At 45.2% G+C, this 21,159-nt stretch overlaps 1 protein-coding gene and 1 long non-coding RNA gene across 4 annotated transcripts in view; one reads left to right on the top strand and one right to left on the bottom strand.

The window, feature by feature from the left end:
• LOC123376254 overlaps positions 1–8,226 on the top strand; it is a 35,671-nt gene extending 27,445 nt beyond the window's left edge. The window contains exons 6-7 of the long non-coding RNA XR_006581732.1: positions 5,054–5,204; positions 8,164–8,226. This is a non-coding gene — a long non-coding RNA (uncharacterized LOC123376254). The remainder of the gene's footprint in view (positions 1–5,053; positions 5,205–8,163) is intronic.
• Positions 1–21,159, bottom strand: part of CCDC18 (coiled-coil domain containing 18) — a 92,145-nt gene that overhangs the window by 14,606 nt on the left and 56,380 nt on the right. Inside the window, exons 27-29 of one of the 3 annotated variants that reach the window (XM_045028133.1) lie at positions 19,851–20,051; positions 4,963–5,467; positions 1,960–3,706 (exon numbers count right to left, since the gene is read on the bottom strand). In XM_045028133.1, the coding sequence (XP_044884068.1) occupies positions 3,654–3,706; positions 4,963–5,467; positions 19,851–20,051 (759 nt within the window). In that variant the 3' untranslated portion in view covers positions 1,960–3,653. Of the gene's footprint in view, positions 1–1,956; positions 3,707–4,962; positions 5,468–19,850; positions 20,052–21,159 lie in introns of those variants that run through there. The other 2 variants (XM_045028131.1, XM_045028134.1) reach the window with 2 other exon arrangements.

Raw genomic sequence — 21,159 nt, 5'->3', positions numbered from 1 at the left:
TACGTATAGCCATGTTTTACAAACTAATCACGGATTGAGGAATTTAAAATGGAAAAGTTAATAAAATTAAACATCTCAATTACAGTAAATGTGATGCATAAGTTGCAATATGGTGCACTCCATCACTTTCTTGTCCTTCAAATCACTGCAAAGCAATTTCCAATACACTGAAGGCAGTGGAATGTGAAGCGATGTTGACTTGTTCTTCATCAACATCACTTTCATTATATGATTTTTTTTACATCCCTCCTTTGAAAAATAGTTTGTGTCAGTGGTCTTTTGTAAGACTGGCGTTTGTGAAATTGAATCTGTAAGGTATTTCAATGAGTGGGGCATATTTTAAAAAAAATCCATAGATGCTGCTTTGGCTGTAGTGGAATGGGCTCTAAGCCCTTGAGGGAGAAAGACTGGTGCTAAATTATAAACTTCATGGATATATAATTAAACCCATTTAGAAATTATTTGGCCCTTTTTTCTGCCTAAATAAGGGAAAGTACACTAAGATTTTTTTGAAATGTACCAAAACTCTATCTAAAACCTATTGAAGTATTGGTCTGAAAGGCACTGAAGAGAAGGATTGGTTGATGCATGGAGCATTTTCTGAATTGTCAGCTGGACGGGATAGAATGGAACAGAGGGAGCTCAGCTGGAGTGTGACACTTTCTTTTTATAACCTAGCCCTCAGAACATTCACAAATGGTGAGGAGAGGGGTATATTAGATATTTTAATTACTAGTTCCACAGTCTAAACCACACCTGGCCAGCACATCTCATGAGTGGAAATATGTAGAGGCCACTCAAAGAGCTATTAAGTGAATTGAGGGAGTGAATAAATAGCAATTAAGCAAATAAAGACACCATTTCAGAGGGAATTATAAGAAAGGGAGTTCACAATGCACCAGGTCTAACAAGTAATTGTTGGGGTACTTTATTAGGGGAGTGATAGTCCCCCAATAGCAGCAGAATTAGATTGGGGAAGTAACTCGCTGGTTAATTTCCCTCTAGCCTCATCAGTGAAAGAGAAGAGCCACACCCAGAGGAAGTGAAAATAAAGAGATATCCTAAGGCAGGAGGAAAGGAGGTTACAAGACTAGAGCTGTAGTAGAGCAGTTCTAACAGTCATGCAGATGCAAGAGCCCTTTGCGTTTTGCTTACTGAACAAGCTGAAAGAACTCAAGTATCAGAGGGGTAGCTGTGTTAGTCTGGATCTGTAAAAGCAGCAAAGAATCTTGTGGCACCTTATAGACTAACAGACGTTCGGATCGACGAAGTGGGTATTCACCCATGAAAGCTCATGCTCCAAAACGTCTGCTAGTCTATAAGGTGCCACAAGACTCTTTGCTGCTTTGAAAGAACTCAGATACCTTTGACTAACAAAAGAAGATCACACACACAGGTTTGGCTGAAAAGTTTGGATTAGATCTGAATGCCTCTAAAATTTAGAGACAGTTAGATCTGGGAATTTGGTATGGGTCACCCTTAATGTTAGAATATGTCAATATACATGGTTAACAAATAGATAAATTACAATTCAGTAAGAAATGTTTGAGTGAGTCTCTTGCAACTTTAGAGCTACATAAAATGATACTAACAGGTACTCTTTTAAAAAGCATTCAGAATGACAATATACACAGAACAAGAATATTTTACAAGAATCAGTAATCCCATATTATCTAATACAGTTTGGAAAAATGCACTCAATGTTCCAGTATTGTTAATAACCATTTTATATAGGCATATAAAGAAATGGCTTGTTCAGATCCCTACTGAAGTGAAATTATGGTTTGGCACAAAGGTTTTCCCTACTTTCTAAACCAATAAAAATACATTTGCTAATGTAACAAACAGAATAATTAGATTTTCAAACAAGGCACAATAATAACATCTAAAATTAATGAGATAAATGAAATTATAATTTAACCTTGGCTATCAGGTTTGATCCTGACTTCACTAGGCAAGCCAAATGGCCAGATAAAAAATTTCAGCTCACACTTATTTAGCTGATTCAGCTATTAGACAAAAATGCTTCTGCTGTTTATGCACATTTATATTTAGCACATGTAAGAGGGGCAAGCTAGGCTTTATACAACCTACGATGATGAAATTCCAATGATGTGGTAATGCAACTCTAATTAAGGGCAGGTTAAGCTTTCCCTTTGAAATCCTGGTTTGAGAGTTAAAATGTTTAAAGTTCTATTGTTTAAAAGAGACCTGTCTGAAACTTAGCACACATATTATTAGCCTAAAGGCCTACTGGTTTGTTTAGAGAAAAAATGGTTTAAATCTTTTGAACTGTTTTTCAGTTATTACACTGGCCAACACAGTTCTAATAGATTTTAATTGTTGTTATTCTGTAGGGAAACAAATGGCTTGATTTTAAAAAAATGTAAAATGTAGTTACTTCCAAAAGTAAACTAAGTCCTTTTGTTACAGTGTATAAATCTTTCCAAACAGCCAAAACTGGAGCTGTAGAAACATGTACCTTGTTTATGTGGGCAAAATCTGTACCTGTATTTCAGGAGCTGCCAGCAATGGTGTAGTTGCACTGGTGGAGCAGGTTTTCCTGACACTGGTAAAAATGCCTAAGCTCTGTGTCTATGTAGCAATTTCACCTGCACAATTGCTGAAATACAAGTGCTGGTTTTACTGGCTGAGATGCACCCTTAATGATTTCTAAATATGCACATTTGGGCCTTAAATCCTTAACAGCATTATATTATTTTCTGCTCTTCTGAAATACTTTAATTGCTAATAGCTTTGCTGATACATTTTTCACGCAAGTACATTTTTAGCATGATTCATTGAGTGATTTAATACTTAAAGCTTTGGAATCTCAACTGTGTAGATTCAGGATTGCATAGGAGATTCAGACTTCATGCCCTTAAGTCCACCTAGTTCCCGGATTTGTTGTATATGATCCCTACACCTTTATTTTTTTTAAACTTTAGAGACTGGGGGCATAGTGAAGACATTTTTAAGGGCTAAGTTGAGTGAGATTTTGGAAAGCCAAAAGACATAAATTAATGTATTAATTCACAATTTAAAATAAGACAACATAAATACACAATTCTGCTTCCACTGAAACACATGGGAGCTTGTCCATGGACTTCAAAAAGAGCTGGATAAGGCCTTGAGTTTCCTTCCCCTAAAGATGAATGAGCTTACTCGTGGGAGTGAGACAAGCAAGATTCTGTTTAAAGTCTTCACTCAATATTATGCTCAACCTTTATTCTAAATGGCCTTATATTTGACAGTTTGAAGAAAAGCCTCTTTTGTCAGCAACAGTACATTTGCACTACACTAAAGATAAAACCTTCTCAACAAAAACTGAGAATGAAGCAATGACTCAGGAACACTTTTACGTAGAATTTAGATATAAAGAGTAAGGACTCTGATTTTAAAAATCCTAGTCACAAAGGACCACCCAAATTTATCCCTATAATTTAAGGAAACTTTTTAAAAAAAACAAAAACAACCCTTTATTTCCAAAACAAGTTGCCATACAAATTATTTCAAAGCAATAATATTAAAACTAAAATTGGAAAAACAAGAGGGTTGGGGTTTACAATCAATATAAATATATTTAACTATGTACATCACTACTACATTAAAATTTCCTCTTTGAATGCTATGCTGTGTTGCAACAATTCCACTTATGGTTTATTGCTTGTCACACGGTGATAGTCTTTCTTCACAATCTTTGTCCCTGAAATAGATATGCATGCTAATTAAAGTAGTATTTGTGGTCAGAATCTTACTTTCAACTTCCTTGTTTAATTTTCCAGATCAAAATTCATTTGTATTGAGGGTGGTCTTGCAGTAATATCTCTTTATAGTTTTTCTCTTAAATAAGCTCTCTTATGGAACTGATCAAACATTAAAATAAACAAGTTACAGCATGTTTGATGTCCACAGTCTCTTTCTCACATCCTGCAGCCTGACCTAGAAACATTAATAGGTGTTGCTTTATAATAGTTTCTACCACAATAAGAGACAACAACTCTGGAAATTCATAAATGTCAGCATTTAGATACATAATATAGTGCAAAAGATCCATAGACTAAAATATCTCAATATTTAATAAATATATTTATATATAGTCTACAGGTATCCAACAGTTGCTCAGACTCTACACTGACATACAGTACTTTGATAAGAATACAAAAATGGCAATCTTGTAAATAACAAATTAAGCAGAATGATTTGTGAAGAAATACTCATATTTATAATCCTATTAAACCCATAAAGATTATACATTTTAAAGGAATAATGTCATTAGCAACATTACCATAACTCTATCAAAATCGTAAGAATTTTTCTCCAGTTGTGCCATTTGTATTCTGCACTTCACTCAGCTTCAATAGTGAAAGTGAACTAGTCCGTTTCATTTGGTTTATAAATCTGTTTCACTTTCCATAAGGAAGTGTTGGCTGCTAGGAGTCACTACTAGGAATAGTTATGTTGTGCAAGACTTTAGAGGCACCAAAGTAAAGGCAAACAAAAACTTCACCTCAAAAGAGTGTTGTATTCAAGTCCCCAGTATTGTAGGGGGAATGTTTTTTTTTTTTTAAATCTATTTATTGAAATGCTAATAAAATATATGAATCATGAAATATTTCTATTGACACAGGGGAAATATCTGCTGTCATTTACACCAATATAAACTGGGAGTAGTTCCATTAAAGTTAATGGAATTATTCTGGTGCAACTGAGAGCAGAACTTGGCCTATTATGTTGTCTGAAAGGTTTAAACAAAGTTAAATTTTGAGCTTTAGTTACTTGACAGTGTATCTTTAATTAAAAAAATCCCTGGGTGATATATGAAATGGTCTCACTAAAATGTGATCCACATCCTGGATACATTTGGGAACTCGCTGCCATAAATAAAAAAACAAATGTTAATGAACCATCCCTATAAAAACAAACAGTCACAATTAAATTAAGAATTACTGTACCACAAACCAGATTCTTGATTCTCCTTTGAGTTTGTACCACATGATATTTGTACAGAAGCATTTTCAGACTGCCTCATTTCTTTGTTGATATATTTTAGCATTCCACTAAGTGTCTGGAAGTCATTACTGTCTGATGTCACATCTTCATCTACAATGTATGTAAGGGGATCGAATGAAGATTCATTCAAACTGTTTGATGGAGTATGAAGAAAATCCTTTTGACTCTCTGGAAACATTGAGGGCTTTAATGTAAGCATTTGTTTGAAGTCTTTTAACATCGTTTTTGATAGATCTAGAGAATCATCATCTTTAACACCTAGGTCACTAGCACTTATAGAACGACGCAGTTTTCTATGTTTGAAGTATGACGTATGAGAATTTCTGGAAGAATCCTGTTCTTGAACATCGAAGAGCATATGATCTGATAATACAAGCGGGATTGGTAGCTTCTTTATGCCTTCTGTTCTTTCATGCCCAGAAATTCTTGTTTGTAATCTCGTTACTTCAGATTCCTACAATGCAATAAAATATATTTTGCATTTTTAAAAAATGCTAATGTCCATGTAAATGTGCGGGACTCACCTCTGCGGCACCTCCTGCTGGTCGTCTCAGGGAAGTTCCAGCCTGGGCACCATCTGCAGGCCGGTGTCCTGCTTGTTTCCGGCCCCGTGTCCCTCCCAGACCCCAGTGCCCTTTTATCTGGGGTGCTGCCCCCCTGGCAATAGCCCCCACACTCTGTCTCTGGGTCTCCCCTCTCTGGGGAACCCCCAACCCTCTAATCCACACCTTGCCTCAATCTGGGCTACTGCCAGTCATCACTAAGCCCCCGCTCCCTGGGGCTGACTGCAGTGTAAAAGCCACTCATCATAGGCAAGGGGGTTTGGACCTGCTGCCTTTGCCTGCCTTCCAGTACCTCTATGGCCTTGGACCAGGCCCTGAAGCCTGGGGAATTGCTAGCCTGGAGCTCCCCTGGCCTTTCCCTTGCCCTGCTTCACACCCAGTACCCTTTCTGCAGGCAGCCAGGCCCTGCTCCCTCCAAGACTAGAGAGAAAGCCTCCGGCTCACAGCCTTTTTATACAGGCCAGCTGTGGCCGCTTCCTCAATCAGCCCAGCTTAGCAACTCTCAGCCACACCTTCTCCCAGGGCTGACTTACCCCTTTTCAGCTGGAGTGGGGGAGCGACCCCACTACAGTCCATCAGAACTATCTGTATTCTGTGCCACATGTAAATACATTTCCCACTATCTCCTTAATCACTGTGGAAACATCATAATCCTGCCTGTCACTCAATCCCATAACCTGGGCATCATCTTCCACTTGGAGCTCTCTCTATGTCTTCATGTCCGGGCTATGTCTAAATCTTGCTTATTCTTTCTGCATAGCATCTACATGGCTAAAACAGTCATCCAGGTTCTCAACTCATGTCTCAATTACTGCAATATCTTTTTCTCTGGCCTTGACAACTGCAGTCTTGCCCTGCTCATATCCTTTCAGAATGCTGCTGCAAAGATAGTTTTCTCACTCCATCATTAACACCTCCTCTTTGCATCCCCTTCTCTATTACATCAAACACTTTCAAGGCCCTTCGGGGCCTATCCCCATCCTACCTATCATCTCTCACTCACTATAGAGATGTCAAATCTTGCCTCTGACTGGCAAATGATGCCAGCCTCCATCATCCACTGGTCACATTTTCAAACAAGCTCCTTCATGCTTTCTCCCATGCTGCCCCTCATGCTTGTAAGGAGCTCCCCTGCAAACACCGACGAAGCTACCTCATTAGCCTTCTTCTAATCCAGGCCTGCACAACACGCGGCCCGCGGGCCGCATGTGGCCCGCAGAGCCTCACTGTGCGGCCCACGAGGGGATTCTAAATCCCCCGCACATGGCGCTCTGCGGGCAGCTCAGAGCCCTTTGAATCCTGGCCGCGGCCAGGAAACAAAGAGCTCTGGGCTGCCGGCAACCACGGGGAGTCCAGAGCCCTTTGAATCTCAGCCGCGCGGGAGTCAGAGGGCTCTGGGCTGTCCGCCGCTGCGGATAGCCCAGAGCCCTTTAAATCTCAGCCGCGGCTGGGAATCAAAAGGCTCTGGGCTGCCTGCAGCGGCGGGAGCCCAGAGGGCTCTGGGCTGTCCGCAGCGGTGGGGAGCCCAGAGCCCTTTAAATCTCAGCCGCGGCGGGGAATCAAAAGGCTCTGGGTTGCCCGCAGCGGCGGAGAGCCCAGAGCCCTTTAAATCCCAGCCGCGGCTGGGAATCAAAAGGCTCTGGGTTGCCCGCAGCGGCGGGGAGCCCAGAGCCCTTTAAATCTCAGCCGCGGCCAGGAGTCAGAGGGCTCTGGGCGGTCCGCAGCGGCGGGGAGCCCCAGAGCCCTTTAAATCCCAGCTGCGGCCGGGAATCAGAGGGCTCTGGGCTGCCCGCAGAGATTCTCAGCCGCTGCTGGGATTTTAAGGGCTCAGGGCTCCCCGCGGCTGCGGGCAGCCCAGAGCCGTTTGAATCCCGGCATGCGGCCACTGTTTGCCCCCTCCCCAGACCTCTGCCCCAGCTGCCCTCCAGGACCCCGACCCCCCTATCTAACACCGCTGGTCCTTGTCCCCTGATGCCGCTCTCCTGGGACTCCTGCCCCTAACTGCCACCCAGAACCTCACCCCCATCTAAATGCTGCTGCTCCTTGTCCCCTGATTGCTCCCTCCCAAGACCCCTGCTCCAACTACCTCTTGGGACCCCACCCCCTATCTAAGCCTCCCTTCTCCTTGTCCCCAACTGACCCCTCCTGAGGCCCCCCCCAACTTTCCCCCAGGACCCCACCCCCTATCTGTCCCCTGATAAACCCCTGGGACTCCCATGCCTATCCTACTGCTGCCTGTCCCCTGACTGCCCCCCAGAACCCCCTACCCCTTCTCCAACCCCCAGCCCCCTTACCGTGCCACTCAGGCCAGCGTGTCTGGCTCCATGCAGCTCCAGATACATTGCTGCCATGCTCCCCCGTGGAGCCCACAGGCCCCCCCGCCAGCACCTGCCTTCCAGATTTGAACACCTCAAAATTCAGGAGTGCTCAAGCTCAGTTTGGGCAGCTGTTACTTCATTTCTCCCAAACCAAATATACTGATCCACTGTAACTTGCTTTAAAAAAAGCAGGATAAAATTGAGCAAGAAATGCTTATTAGCACTGGAATTGCTATTTTCAACAGCCATTGCCTTTTTGTTTGTTTCAGGAAGAGTGATATTGCATTGGCAAATTCCCCATAGAAAGAAAGAGTGGAACAAGAGAATAATAAAGGCACCTCAACTTTTCCTCATTTATGGAGGACAGTCTTATAATATGCATCCAGATATCTTCCAATCACACAAGCTGAAAATTGTTCCACTTTACTGCACCTCTGTAACCATATGGGAACCAATCCTGTCTGTGTTTTGTGCACATCCAAAATTCCTGCTGAATGACCCGCCCTGGGAGCGTTACCAGTGACCCAGGGCTGGGGCGGCAGGAGGTGTGTGTGGGGGGGAGGCACTGGTGGAGGGGAGCCCAGGGCTGGGGCAGCAGCAGGGTGGGGGGAAGGCACTGGTGGGGAGGAAAGGGGGAAGCCCAGTGCTGGGGCGGCAGGGGTGTGGGTCAGTGGGGGGAGAGCCCAGGACTGGGGCAGCAGGGGGGTACAGGGGAGAGCCCAGGGCTGGGACGGGTGGCAGACAAGTTTTTTTTTGCTTGGGGCAGCAAAACACCTAGAATCGGCCCTGCCGGGTTCCCCCAGCCGCTGGAGCCCTGAGCCCTTTAATTTGACGCTGAGGGCTCCCAGCCACCTCTTCAGCTGGGAGCCCCCGGTTGATTTAAAATAAGGTATCACCTCCCCACCCCCAACCTTCCTTTTTGACCCACAGCTGTTTCGGTGGGGCGGCACTGGGGAAGGAGGGTTTATTTCTGCAGGGCTGGACGGCCCTGGGGCGGGGTGTTTCTGTGGGGCCAGGAGGTTTCGGCCCTCGGCTGTTTTCTTTGGAGGAATGTGGCCCTCGCCACTTTACGAGTTGTGCGGGCCTGTTCTAATTCCTCCTTAAAACTCCCCATAGCCATGATGCCGACAAAAAAACTGAATGGTTAGGCCACTAATGTGCTGAGACCACTGCCATTCATGCTGACCAATACTGTTTCATTTCCTTGTACTCCTCCAGCCAACAATCTGTTTGTAGATAGATTGTAAGGTCTTTTTATTCTGTGTTTGTACAGTGCATAGCACAATTGGTCCTGGTTATGACTTGCACTCTTAGGCACTACCATTATACAAACAATAAAATGAGGTTTCTCCTGCAAAGTCTCTTAGTACCAACATCAGGGTCAATTTTTATTTGGTGCCAAACAGAAATCAGCTATATGTTCAAAAGCATACAAAAGGGCAGAGTTACGGTATTTCCAACATATAAATGCCTGGAATATCATGTGGAAGGCAATCTCACTGTAAGCATCTCTAATTAGAAAAGTGTGCTACCATTTTTCTGGCTTCAAAAATTCACTCTTTGAAAAAAATCAATTTCCAAAATGAAGGACATTAGAAAAAAAATGGAGAATGACTGCCATCTTAAATCTACAGAAGATGACATTCACACCAAGATGGCCCATTTGGGACATGCTATAAAACAGTGGAAAAAACCTGATACCTGGATTGGGGCGAGGGGAATTAACTGCCACCCACACTCAGCACTTCAGCTAGAGTTGGAGTGTACAAGAGGAGACAGAAGTAATGTTTGCCATAAAAACAGAAATTTTATTAGAGTTGACAATCCTCAGTGACATCAATAGTTCATCAATAAAATTTCTCAAAGAAAAAGAGGACTACTGGGACTGAGGAACTCCATAATCTATCTAGCACAATGTGAATACTTGTGGAGAGAAAAGTCTGAAAAACTCACTCTGCATTTTTAAAGAGAGATTATGGGCAGTGCAAATCAGTATAAAAGATGAGTCTCTTGCCATCAGTCACTGCAAAAATTATAATAAAGAAAATCAAAATCATAAGTTTGAGGCAGTTGGGAAAGTTAAGAAGCGTATAGAAGTAGAATTTGAGAGGCAGTACCTCAAATGTCAACAGACTTGAACAGGGAAGTGAAATATGGCCCTTCTCCTTTCAAAGTTGTAACTAGTGGAGCGGGCAGTGTTCTAGCAATAGGCATTAACAGTAAAGTAACATCTTCTCTCTCAGGGTTTTACACTGCCATCCACCACTAGAGTATCTGAGTGCCTTCTACATAAACTAGATTTAGCAACAGTTATGTCCTTAGTAGGCTTCATGGAGTCTCTGGCTTTCCTCCCTTACTGGGGAATGGGAACAATACTTGGGGTAGGTTTTCTATTTCTTTCCTGCGAAGAGGAAAAGCAGATGATTGATGTTGTAAATGTCATTCTACTTATGGTGGAAAAGCTATATCAAAAGTAACTGTGGCATTATCTTTGAGAAATCATGGAGATGGGTGAGGTTCCAGAGGACTGGCGAAGGACAAACTTAACACCTATCTTTAAAAAGGGGAACAAAAAGGACCTGTGGAATTATAGATCAGTCAGCTTAACATTGATACATGGGAAGATACCAGAATAAATTATTAACCAATCAGTTTGAGAGTATCTAGAGGATAATGAGGATATAAGGAATAGCCAAGCATGGATTTGTCAAGACCAAATCATGCCAAAGCACCCTAATTCCTTCTTTGACTGGGCTACTAGCCTAGTGGATAGGAGGCAAGCAGATAATATACTATATTTTTATTTTAGTAATGCTTTTGACACAATCCATAAGACATTTTCATCTACAAACTAGGGAAACATGTTAGACAAAATTACTAGGTGGGTGCACAACTGGTTGAAAGACTATACTCTAAGGCCTGGTCTACACTACGCGTTTAAACCAAATTTAGCAGCGTTAAACCGATTTAACCCTGCACCCGTCCACACAATGAGGCCCTTTATATCGATATAAAGGGCTCTTTAAACCGATTTCTGTACTCCTCCCCGACGAGAGGAGTAGCGCTGAAATTGGTATTGCCATGTCGGATTAGGGTTAGTGTGGCCGCAAATCGACTGTATTGGCCTCCAGGCGGTATCCCACAGTGCACCATTGTGACCGCTCTGGAAAGCGATCTGAACTCGGATGCACTGGCCAGGTAGACAGGAAAAGCCCTGCGAACTTTTGAACTTCATTTCCTGTTTGCCCAGCGTGGAGCTCTGATCAGCAAGGGTGGTGATGCAGTCCCAAATCCAAAAAGAGCTCGAGGATGGACCGTACGGGAGATACTGGATCTGATCGCTGTATGGGGAGACAAATCTGTTCTATCAGAGCTCCGTTAAAGAAGACGAAATGACAAAGCATTTGAAAAAATCTCCAGGCTATGATAGACAGAGGCCACAGCAGGGACTCAGCACAGTGCTGCATGAGAAGCGTAATGGAAAGCCAAAGAATCAAATGGACACTCATGGAGGGAGGGAGGGGGTACTGAGGACTCCAGCTATCCCACAGTCCCTGCAGTCTCCGAAAAGCATTTGCATTCTTAGCTGAGCTCCAAATGCCTGAAGGGTCAAAAACATTTTCCCGGGTGTTTCAGGGTGTATGTCGTCAATTTACACCCTTCCCCCCACCCCCGAAAGAAAAGGGAAAAAAATAGTTTCTCGCCTTTTTTCAATGTCACCCTATGTCTACTGCATGCTGCTGGTAGACGGGGTGCTGCAGCACTGAACACCAGCATCCCCTTCCCGGTGGCAGACGGTACAATATGGCTGCTATCCATCGTCATCATCAGCCCGTGAGTGCTCCTGGCTGGCCTCGGTGAGGTTGGCCAGGGGCGCCTGGGTAAAAATAGGAATGACTCCTGGTCATTCCCGGCAGATGGTACAAAAGGATTGGTAACCGTCCTCATCATAGCAACTGGGGGCTGAGCTCCATCAGCCCACCCCCCTTTCATGTCTAAAGAAAAGATTCTGTACTGCCTGGACTATCATAGCAGCGGAAGGCTGGTCTCCTCTCCCCCCTACCCTTTAATGTCCTGCCTGGACTATCATAGCAGCTGGAGGCTGCCTCCCCCTCATTTTATCTCACTAAAAAGTCAGTGTTTCTTATTCCTGCATTCTTTATTACTTCATCACACAAATGGGGGGACACTGCCACGGTAGCCCAGGAGGGTTGGGGGAGGAGGGAAGCAACGGGTGGGGTTGTTGCAGGGGCACCCCCTAGAATGGCATGCAGCTCATCATTTCTGCGGGATCTCTGGGGCTCTGACACGGAGCGGCTGTGCTCTCTGGTTCTCTAGTGCACTTGCCCCATATTCTAGGCAGGACTGACTCTATTTTTAGACAAAACAGAAAGAAGGGAATGACCCAGGGAGTCATTCCCATTTTTGTCCATGTGCCCCCGGCCGACCTCAGCGAGGCCAGCCAGGAGCACCCATGACAGCAGCAGACGGTACAAAAGGATTGATAACCGTCATCACCAATTTCCAAATGCAAACGGTGCAAAATGACTGATAACCATCATCTCATCGCCAATTTACAATGGCAGACGGTGCAATAGGGATGGTAATCATCTCTGCTACCTTGCAAAGGCAAATGAATGCTGCTGTGTAGCACTGCAGTACCGCCTCTGTCAGCAGCATCCAGTACACATATGGTGACAGTGACAAAAGGCAAAACAGGCTCCAGGGTTGCCATGCTATGGCGTCTGCCAGGGCAATCCAGGTGAAAAATGGCGCGAAATGATTGTCTGCCGTTGCTTTCACGGAGGAAGGACTGAGTGACGACATTTACCCAGAATCACCCGCAACACTGTTTTTTGCCCCATTATGCATTGGGATCTCAACCCAGAATTCCAATGGGCGGGGGAGACTGCGGGAACTATGGGATAGCTACGGGATAGCTACCCACAGTGCAACGCTCCGGAAATCGACGCTAGCCTTGGTACATGGACGCACACCGCCAAATTAATGTGCTTAGTGTGGCCGCGTGCACTCGACTTTATACAATCTGTTTTAAAAAACAGTTTCTGTAAAATCGGAATAATCCCGTAGTGTAGACATACCCAAAGAGTAGTTATCAATGATTTGCTGACAAGCTGGGTGGGGGGCAGAGGGGTCCTATCTAATAGGATCCTGCAGGAGTCAGTCCTGGGTCCAGTACTATTCAATATTTTCATTAATGATTTGGACAACTGAGTGGAGAGCAGGCTTATAAAATCTGTGGATGACACGAAATTGGGAGGGGTTGTTAGGACTTTTGATGACAGGATTAGAATTCAAAACAACTTTAAACAAATTGATTTCAGACCAATTCTCCAACAAGATGAAATCCAATAAAGAAAAATGCAAAAGTACTACGCTTATGAGGGAAAAAAATTAAATGCACAACTACAAAATGAGAATAACTGGCTAGGCAGTAATACTGCTGAAAGGATCTGGGGGGTTATACTGGATCACCAGATTGAATATGAGTCAACAATGTGATGCATTTGCAAAAAAGGCTAACATTCTGGGGTATATTGACTGAAGTGTTGTATTTTAAGACATGGGAGGTAATTGTCCTGCTCTATTCGGCACTGGAAAGGCCTCAGCTGAAGTATTGTATCATATTGGGCAACACACTTCAGGAAAGATGGGGAAACAGGTCAAGTTTTCTAAATCTTTTATCATTTCTGTTGTTCTTCCCTGGACTAAGAGGAAAGGTTAAAAAAGTTTAGTCTTGAGAAAAGACGACTGAATGGGACCTGATAACAGTCTTCAAATATGTTAAGGGCTATTATAAAGAGGATGGTGATCAATTACTCTCCATATCTACTGAAAGTAGGACAAAAAGAAATGGGCTTAATCTGCAGAAATGGAGATTTATATTAGATATTAGGAAAATTTTTCCAACTATAAGGGTAGTTAAGCTCTGGAAAAGAGGTCCAAGGGCTATTGTGGAATTCCTGCTAAAAAAGGTTAAGAACAGGTTGAACCAACACCTGTCATGAATGGTGTTGATGTAGTAGGTCCTGCCTCAGCACAGGGGGCCGTTTTTGGTGATCTCTCAAGATCCCTTCCAGCTCTACATTTCTATGATTTCCTAAAGGTAATCAGATTAATCTAACCTCCTCTGAAAGTTCATTCTACAGTTGGATCCCTTCAATTGAGAATGGTTTGTCTTGATTCTTATGCACTTTATTCTGGGCTTTGTGATCTGCATTGTCCCAGAGGAGCAGAACTGTCTACCTGGAAATTTGAATATCTACTGAAGAAACTTTTATCTAACATAGCACATTAGAAAAAAGAAACCTGTTAAAGTGTTACACATCACCATACAGAGCTACTCCTGCTAGTTATACACTAGCAGGATCGGCGGGTAGTAATCCATCTATTGGGGATCGATTTATTGCGTCTCATCTAGATACGATAAATTGACGCTGCTTACTCCTCCTGCCAAAGTGGAGTACGAGTGTCGATTCGCGGATCAACGGGGGAGCCACGGCAGTCGACTCGCCACCGTGAGGACGGCCAGGTAAGTTGAACTAAGATACTTTGACTTCAGCTACGCGAATAGCGTAGCTGAAGTTGCGTATCTTAGATCGATCCTCCCCCAGTGTAGACCAGCCCTGAGTGGTAACACTGGAATTCTGACACTCTGACACCTGTTGTATTTTAAGCTTTTCCCTTTAAAAGAGCGACGCCATCTAGCTATTTACATCCTGCACCTATATCCGTGCCCTGGTCTACACTACAAGTTTAGGTCAAATTTAGCAGCGTTAGATCGATTTGACCCTGCACCAGTCCACACAACGAAGCCATTTATGTCGACTTAAAGGGCTCTTAAAATCGATTTCTGTACTCCTCAACGAGTGAATTAGCGCTGAAATCAACCTTGCTGGGTCTAATTTGGGGTACTGTGGATGCAATTTGACGGTATTGGCCTCCGGGAACTATCCCAGAGTGCTCCATTGTGACCGCTCTGGACAGCACTCTCAACTCAGATGCACTGGCCAGGTAGACAGGAAAAGCCCCGCAAACTTTTGAATTTCATTTCCTGTTTGGCCAGCGTGGCGAGCTCAGAGATGACCATGCAGATCTCATCAGCAGAGGTGACCATGGAGTCCCAGAATTGCAAAAGAGCTCCAGCATGGACCGAACAGAAGGTACTGGATCTGATCACTGTATGAGGAGACGAAATGCTCAAATATTTGAAAAAAAATTTCCAAGGGCATGAAGGACAGAGGCTATAACAGGGACCATTCCCACATATTATGAAGGTTAAAGAAGCCAAAATACTGTGGCTTACCATGTCTGCCTGCAAGCCGAATTCTGTTGCCTGCCAGCCCTGCGTGTGTGATCTCTCACACCAAACCGGCAAGCCCTCAATGTAAGAGGCAAAATGCGACGTTGTAAAGAAAACACATGTGCTATGTAATATTAACAGCTTGGTTCACCATGAAAGAGAGTCTACTCATTGTTCTCTAAAATGTGTCTTTTTAAATACTACTCTCCCTTTTTTTTCCCCCTCCCGCAGCTGCAAATGTTTCAATGCTCCCTCTATCATCTCCGTCCCAGAGGCTAGCGAAGATTAGAAGGCGAAGAAAACGCACTCGCAATGAAATGTTCTCTGAGCTCATGCAGTGCTCCCACACTGAAAGAGCTCAGCAGAATGCATGGAGGCAGACAACGTCAGAGTGTAGGAAAGCACAAAATGAACGTGAGGACAGGAGGGACGCAAGAGAGGACAGGTGGCGGGAGCAAGAGGAGAGGTGGGGGGGATCAAGAGGATAGGTGGCATCAGCATGATAAGAGGAGGCAGGAAGCAATGCTGAGGCTACTGGAGGATCAAACTGCGGTGTATGGCTGAGGTGCAGGAAAGGCAGCAGGAACACAGACTGCCACTGCAGCCCCAGTGTAACCAACCGCCCTCCTCCCCAAGTTCCATAGCCTCCTCACCCAGATGCTCAAGAACGCAGTGGGGGAGCCTCCGGGCACCCAACCACTCCACCCCAGAGGACTTCCCAAGCAACAGAATGCTGGCATTCAATAAGTTTTGAAGTGCAGTGTGGCCTTGTCCTTCCCTCCTCCCCTCTTCTGCCACCCCACCCGGTAATTCCCTCCTCCCCAACCCCTCCCGGGCTACCTTGGCAGTTATTCCCCCATTTGTGTAACGAATTAATAAAGAATACATGAATTTGAAACAATAATGACTTTATTGCCTCTGCAAGCAGTGATCAAAGGGGGGAGGGGAGGCAGTTGGTTTACAGGGATGTAGAGCGAACCAAGGGGGTGGGTTTTCATCCAGGAGAAACAAACAGAACTTTCACATCATAGCCTGGCAAGCCATGAAACTGGTTTTCAAAGCTTCTCTGATGCACAGCACGCCCTGCTGTGCTCTTCTAACTGCCCTGGTGTCTGGCTGCGTGTAATCAGAGGCCAGGTGATTTGCCTCAACCTCCCACCCCGCCATAAACGTCTCCCCCTTACTCTCACAGACATTGTGGAGCACACAGCAAGCAGTAATAATGATGAGAATATTGGTTTTGCTGAGGTCTAACCGAGTCAATAAACTGCGCCAGCGCACTTTTAATCATCCAAATGCACATTCTACCACCATTCTGCACTTGCTCAGCCTATAGTTGAACAGCTCCTGACTACTGTCCAGGGTGCCTGTGTATGGTTTCATGAGCCATGGCATTAAGGGGTAGGCTGGGTCTCCAAGGATAACTATAGGCATTTCAGCATCCCCAACGGTTATTTTCTGGTCTGGAAAGTAAGTCTCTTGCTGCAGCCGTTCACACAGACCTAAAGATGCGAGCGTCATGTACCTTTCCCGGCCGTTCCATGTTGATGTTGGTGAAATGTCCCCTGTGATCCACCAGTGCTTGCAGCACCACTGAAAAGTACCCCTTTCAGATTATGTACTGGCTGCCTTGGTGCTCTGGTCCCAAGATAGGGATATGCGTTCCGTCTATTGCTCCACCACAGTTACAGAATCCCATTGCAGCAAAGCCATCCACTATGACCTGCACATTTCCCAGAGTGTCTACCCTTGATAGCAGCAGGTCAGTGATCGTGTTGGCTATTTGAATCACAGCAGCCCCCACAGTAGATTTGCCCACTCCGAATTGATTCCTGACTGACCGGTAGCTGTCTGGCGTTGCAAGCTTCCAGCGGGCTATCGCCACTCGCTTGTGAACTGTGAGGGCTTCTCTCATCTTGGTATTCTTGCGCTTCAAGGCAGGGCAAAGCATGTCACAAAGTTCCATGAAAGTGCCCTTATGCATGCGAAAGTTTCACAGCCACTGGGATCGTCCCAGACCTGCAACACTATGCGGTCCCACCAGTCTGTGCTTGTTTCCCGGGCCCAGAATCGGCGTTCCACGGCACGAACCTGCCCCATTACCACCATGATGTCCAAATTGCCAGGGCCCGTGCTTTGAGAGAAGTCTGTGTCCATGTCTTAATCGCTCTCGTCACCATGCTGCCATTGCCTCCTCGCCTGCTTTTGAAGTTCCTGGTGCTACATATACTGCAGGATAATGCGTGTGGTGTTTACAGTGCTCGTAACTGCCACGGTGATTTGAGCAGGCTCCATGCTTGCCGTGGTATGGCGTCTGCAGGAAAGCAGAGCGGCAGCGGAAGCGGTCATTCGATGATGACAGTTTGCAGTCCTACTGCACCGTCTGCTGCCAGCAGCACCCAGGACACCACAGCAGCAGCTGAGCTGAGCAGGCTGCACGCTTGCCATGGTATGGCGTCTGCACGGAAAAAAGGTGTGAAATGATTGTCTGCCGTTGCTCTCATGGAGGGAGGGGCGACTGATGACATGGCTTACAAGGAATTAAAATCAACAAAGGGGGCGGGTTTGCATCAAGGAGAAACACACACAAAACTGTCACACCGAAGCCTGGCCAGTCATGAAACTGGTTTTCAAAGCCTCTGTGATGCGCAGCGCATCTTGCTGTGCTCTTCTAATCACAAGCAGTCTAGTCAGCAAACAGCGCCAGCGAGCTTTTAAACATCCAAAGTCACATTCTACCACCATTCTGCACTTGCTCAGCCTATAGTTGAACTGTTCCTTACTACTGTCCAGGCTTCATGAGCTGGGGTAAGTGCGACTACGCGGTGCTGCCAGCTGGGAGAGCAGCCTGAGGCAAAAGCCTCCAGCTCGCATGATATTCCAGGCAGGACTGAATCTCCATGAGATGAAACTTAAAGAAGAGAATGACCTGGAGTCACTTCCATTTATGTCCAGGCACCCCTGACTGACCTCACCGAGGTCTGCCAGGAGCACCCAGGAGACGACGACGATGGCTAGCAGTCGTACTGTACCGTCTGCTGCCGCGAAGGCAAGGAGCTGCTGCTGTGTAGCAATGCAGTACCGCATCTGCCAGCAGCACCCAGGAGATGTACGGTGACGGTGAGCTGAGCGGGCTCCATGCTTGCCGTGGTATGTAGTCTGCATGGGTAACCCAGGAAAAAAGGCGAGAAACGATTGTTTGCCATTGCTTTCACGGAGAGACGGGGGCCTGATGACATGTATCCAAAGCCATCCGTGACAATGTTTTTGCCCCATCAGGCATTGGGAGCTCAACCCAGAATTCCAATGGGCGGCGGAGACTGCAGGAATTGTAGTATAGCTACCCACAATGCAACACTCCGAAAGTCAACACTAGCCTCGGTACTGTGGACGCACTCCGCCGAGTTAATGCGCTTAGTGGGGACACAATTGACTGTATAAAATCAACTTCTAAAAAATTGACCTAATTTCATAGTGTAGACATACCCTGTATGGCATAGCTGAATGACCTTTTTATAGCTAATTAAAAGAAATGGGGGGTTGTGAATGGGCATCTAGCCCACACTGGCCCATAAGGGGTTAATAGAACCCTTGGGAGGCTGCACAGGAGTCAGTCAATCAGAGAGGGGCTGCGAGGAGCAGCCAGTCAGGGCCAGGCTGGCCCATATAAGAAGGACTGCAGAAAAGAACAGCTTCAGTGGCTCCCTGCAGCTCAAGGAGTGAGGACTGGCTGCCTTGCAGGAGAAAGAAAGCTAATATCTTAGACAGAGCAGTGCTGGGCGGGGCCAGAGGAGCGAGAGAGAGTTCCCAGCTGACTGCTGGCATGCTGAGGCCCTGAGACACAGCAGATAAGGTGCTGGGACTGTGGGGAAGTGACCCAGAGAAATAGGCAGAGGTTGGAGGGGATGCAGCATGTGGCTCTCATCTACAGGGTCCCTGGGCCAGAACCTGGAGTAGTGGGATGGTCCAGATCCCCCTCGTCCCCACTCACCACTCAGGAAGTGGCTGCACAACAGACTGCCATTCCCCCAGAAGGGGGCAGAACCTAGTGCGGCACAGCCAGAGGGCTGTGTCATGAAGAGAATGCCGCGGTCCTGGGAGTCATGTCGGTCCCCGCAGCAGAAGTGATGGTGGCAAGATGCCACCAGAAGAGGGCACAGAGCTAATTCCCAAGACAGCCAACAGGAGGCACCGCAATGGTGGGTCGCACCCTATCACAGGGTTACATGGACTATTATTATTACAGTATATATTCACAATACTGTATTTCCTTAAGGATTTTTACACTTGTAAAACACAAAACTGGTCTTTTATAAAGACATTTTTGCATAAAACAAAATGGCTGTTATAAGAGATGTAGATGTATATTAATTCATTGTGGACTGAACTGCTTTGACACAATCCACTCATACAGCATGTGTAATCCACATGCTGCTCTCAAATCCAGTTCTTCCACATGGCAGAGTAAAACTCTAGGCCTATACAATAACTCTTTTAGGTACTTCTCATTCCTTGTAAAAACAAACATGAGGCAAAAGAGGGTAATTAATTTGTTGGCATAAGGAAGCCTTTGTTTTTGCCCACAGATGCCTTAAAATGTCTCATGTACAACACATTGCTGTGTTAACTCACCTTCACAAGCAGTGCTTCATTTGCAGCTTGAACCATTTCATTTCTAGCCTGAAGTTGTTGCTGAAGATTATTGACAGTGTCCTGAGCCTCTTCTAACTCCTGCTTCAGCTGCTGCAATTGTCCACTTAGATGATAAGAGCCAGATTTCTGGCTGTCTGTGGACATCTGCCACCTTTCCTGATTTGTCTGATGTGCAAGCTTCTAGAAATTTTAAGAAATAAAGTGAAAACATTATTCAGATTTTGTTTTATGCCAACTTGAATACCATTCTCTCTCATTTCACATCATATATGTATAGATTGGAAGGGGTCCAAGTAACAATTTCAAAACTCATCACCATTAACACATCAGGGTGTTTGACATACCTTCAGGATTTGACTAAGAAAAAATGGTTACTAACGTTCATTAACTGTTGTTCTTCGAAATGTGTTGCACATGTTCATTCCACTATAGGTATGTGCATGCCCCGAGCAGTTGCCAGAAATTTTTTCCCCACAGTGGCACTGGTCAGGGCGGCTTGAGCGCTTTCTGCTGCTGTGTGCTGTTAGTGCCAGCATAAAAGCGCCCAGCTGACCCTCCTCGGTTCCTTCTTTCTGGACAACTCCAATGTAGAGGGCAGGTCATGGAATGCGCATGTGCAACACATCTTGAAAAACAACAGTTATGGAAGGTTAGTAACTTTTTTTTTCCCTTTGAGTGATGGCACATGCATTTCACGTTAGGCATCTCCCAAGCAGTTGAATAGGTGGAGGAATCAGAGTTCGTGTACACCCCCCCACACACCCCCCCACCCAGAACAGCTTGGCCAAATTTGGCATCATCTCTGGAATGCTGAGTGATGGCGTACTGGGAGGAGAATGTGTGCACACCAATAACCAGGTCACTGCTTTACAAATGTCCTGAATAGGGATCTGCACTATCTTGCGACCTTGTGGAATGAGCAGTCAGGACAGCTGTTGGCGAAACATCTGCCTGATCGTAACAAGTGCAAATACATTAAATAATCCAGGATAAAATTCTCTGTGAAGAGATTGGGATGCCTTTCATCCTGTCAGCCACAGCTATGAACAGTTGGGTAGACTTTCGCAATGGTGTAGTTCTTTTTATGTAGAATGCTAAGGCTTGTCTAATGTCAAGCTTCGGGTAGAATCATGTAGACAGACTGCCGGATTGCTATGAAATTGCAAAAACACTTTTGGAGGGCAACTGGGGTGAGGACATAAATACATCTTATCTTTAAAGAAGACTGTGTACAGAAGCTCCAACGTGAGGGCATAGAGTTCTGAGACCCTTCTGGCTGAAGTGCTGG

This window comes from Mauremys mutica, chromosome 8 (assembly GCF_020497125.1).
Source record: "Mauremys mutica isolate MM-2020 ecotype Southern chromosome 8, ASM2049712v1, whole genome shotgun sequence".
In the NCBI taxonomy this organism is placed as follows: Eukaryota; Metazoa; Chordata; order Testudines; family Geoemydidae; genus Mauremys; species Mauremys mutica.
The sequence above is the reverse complement of the archived record's forward strand: the minus strand, read 5'-3'. Positions and strand labels throughout refer to the sequence as shown.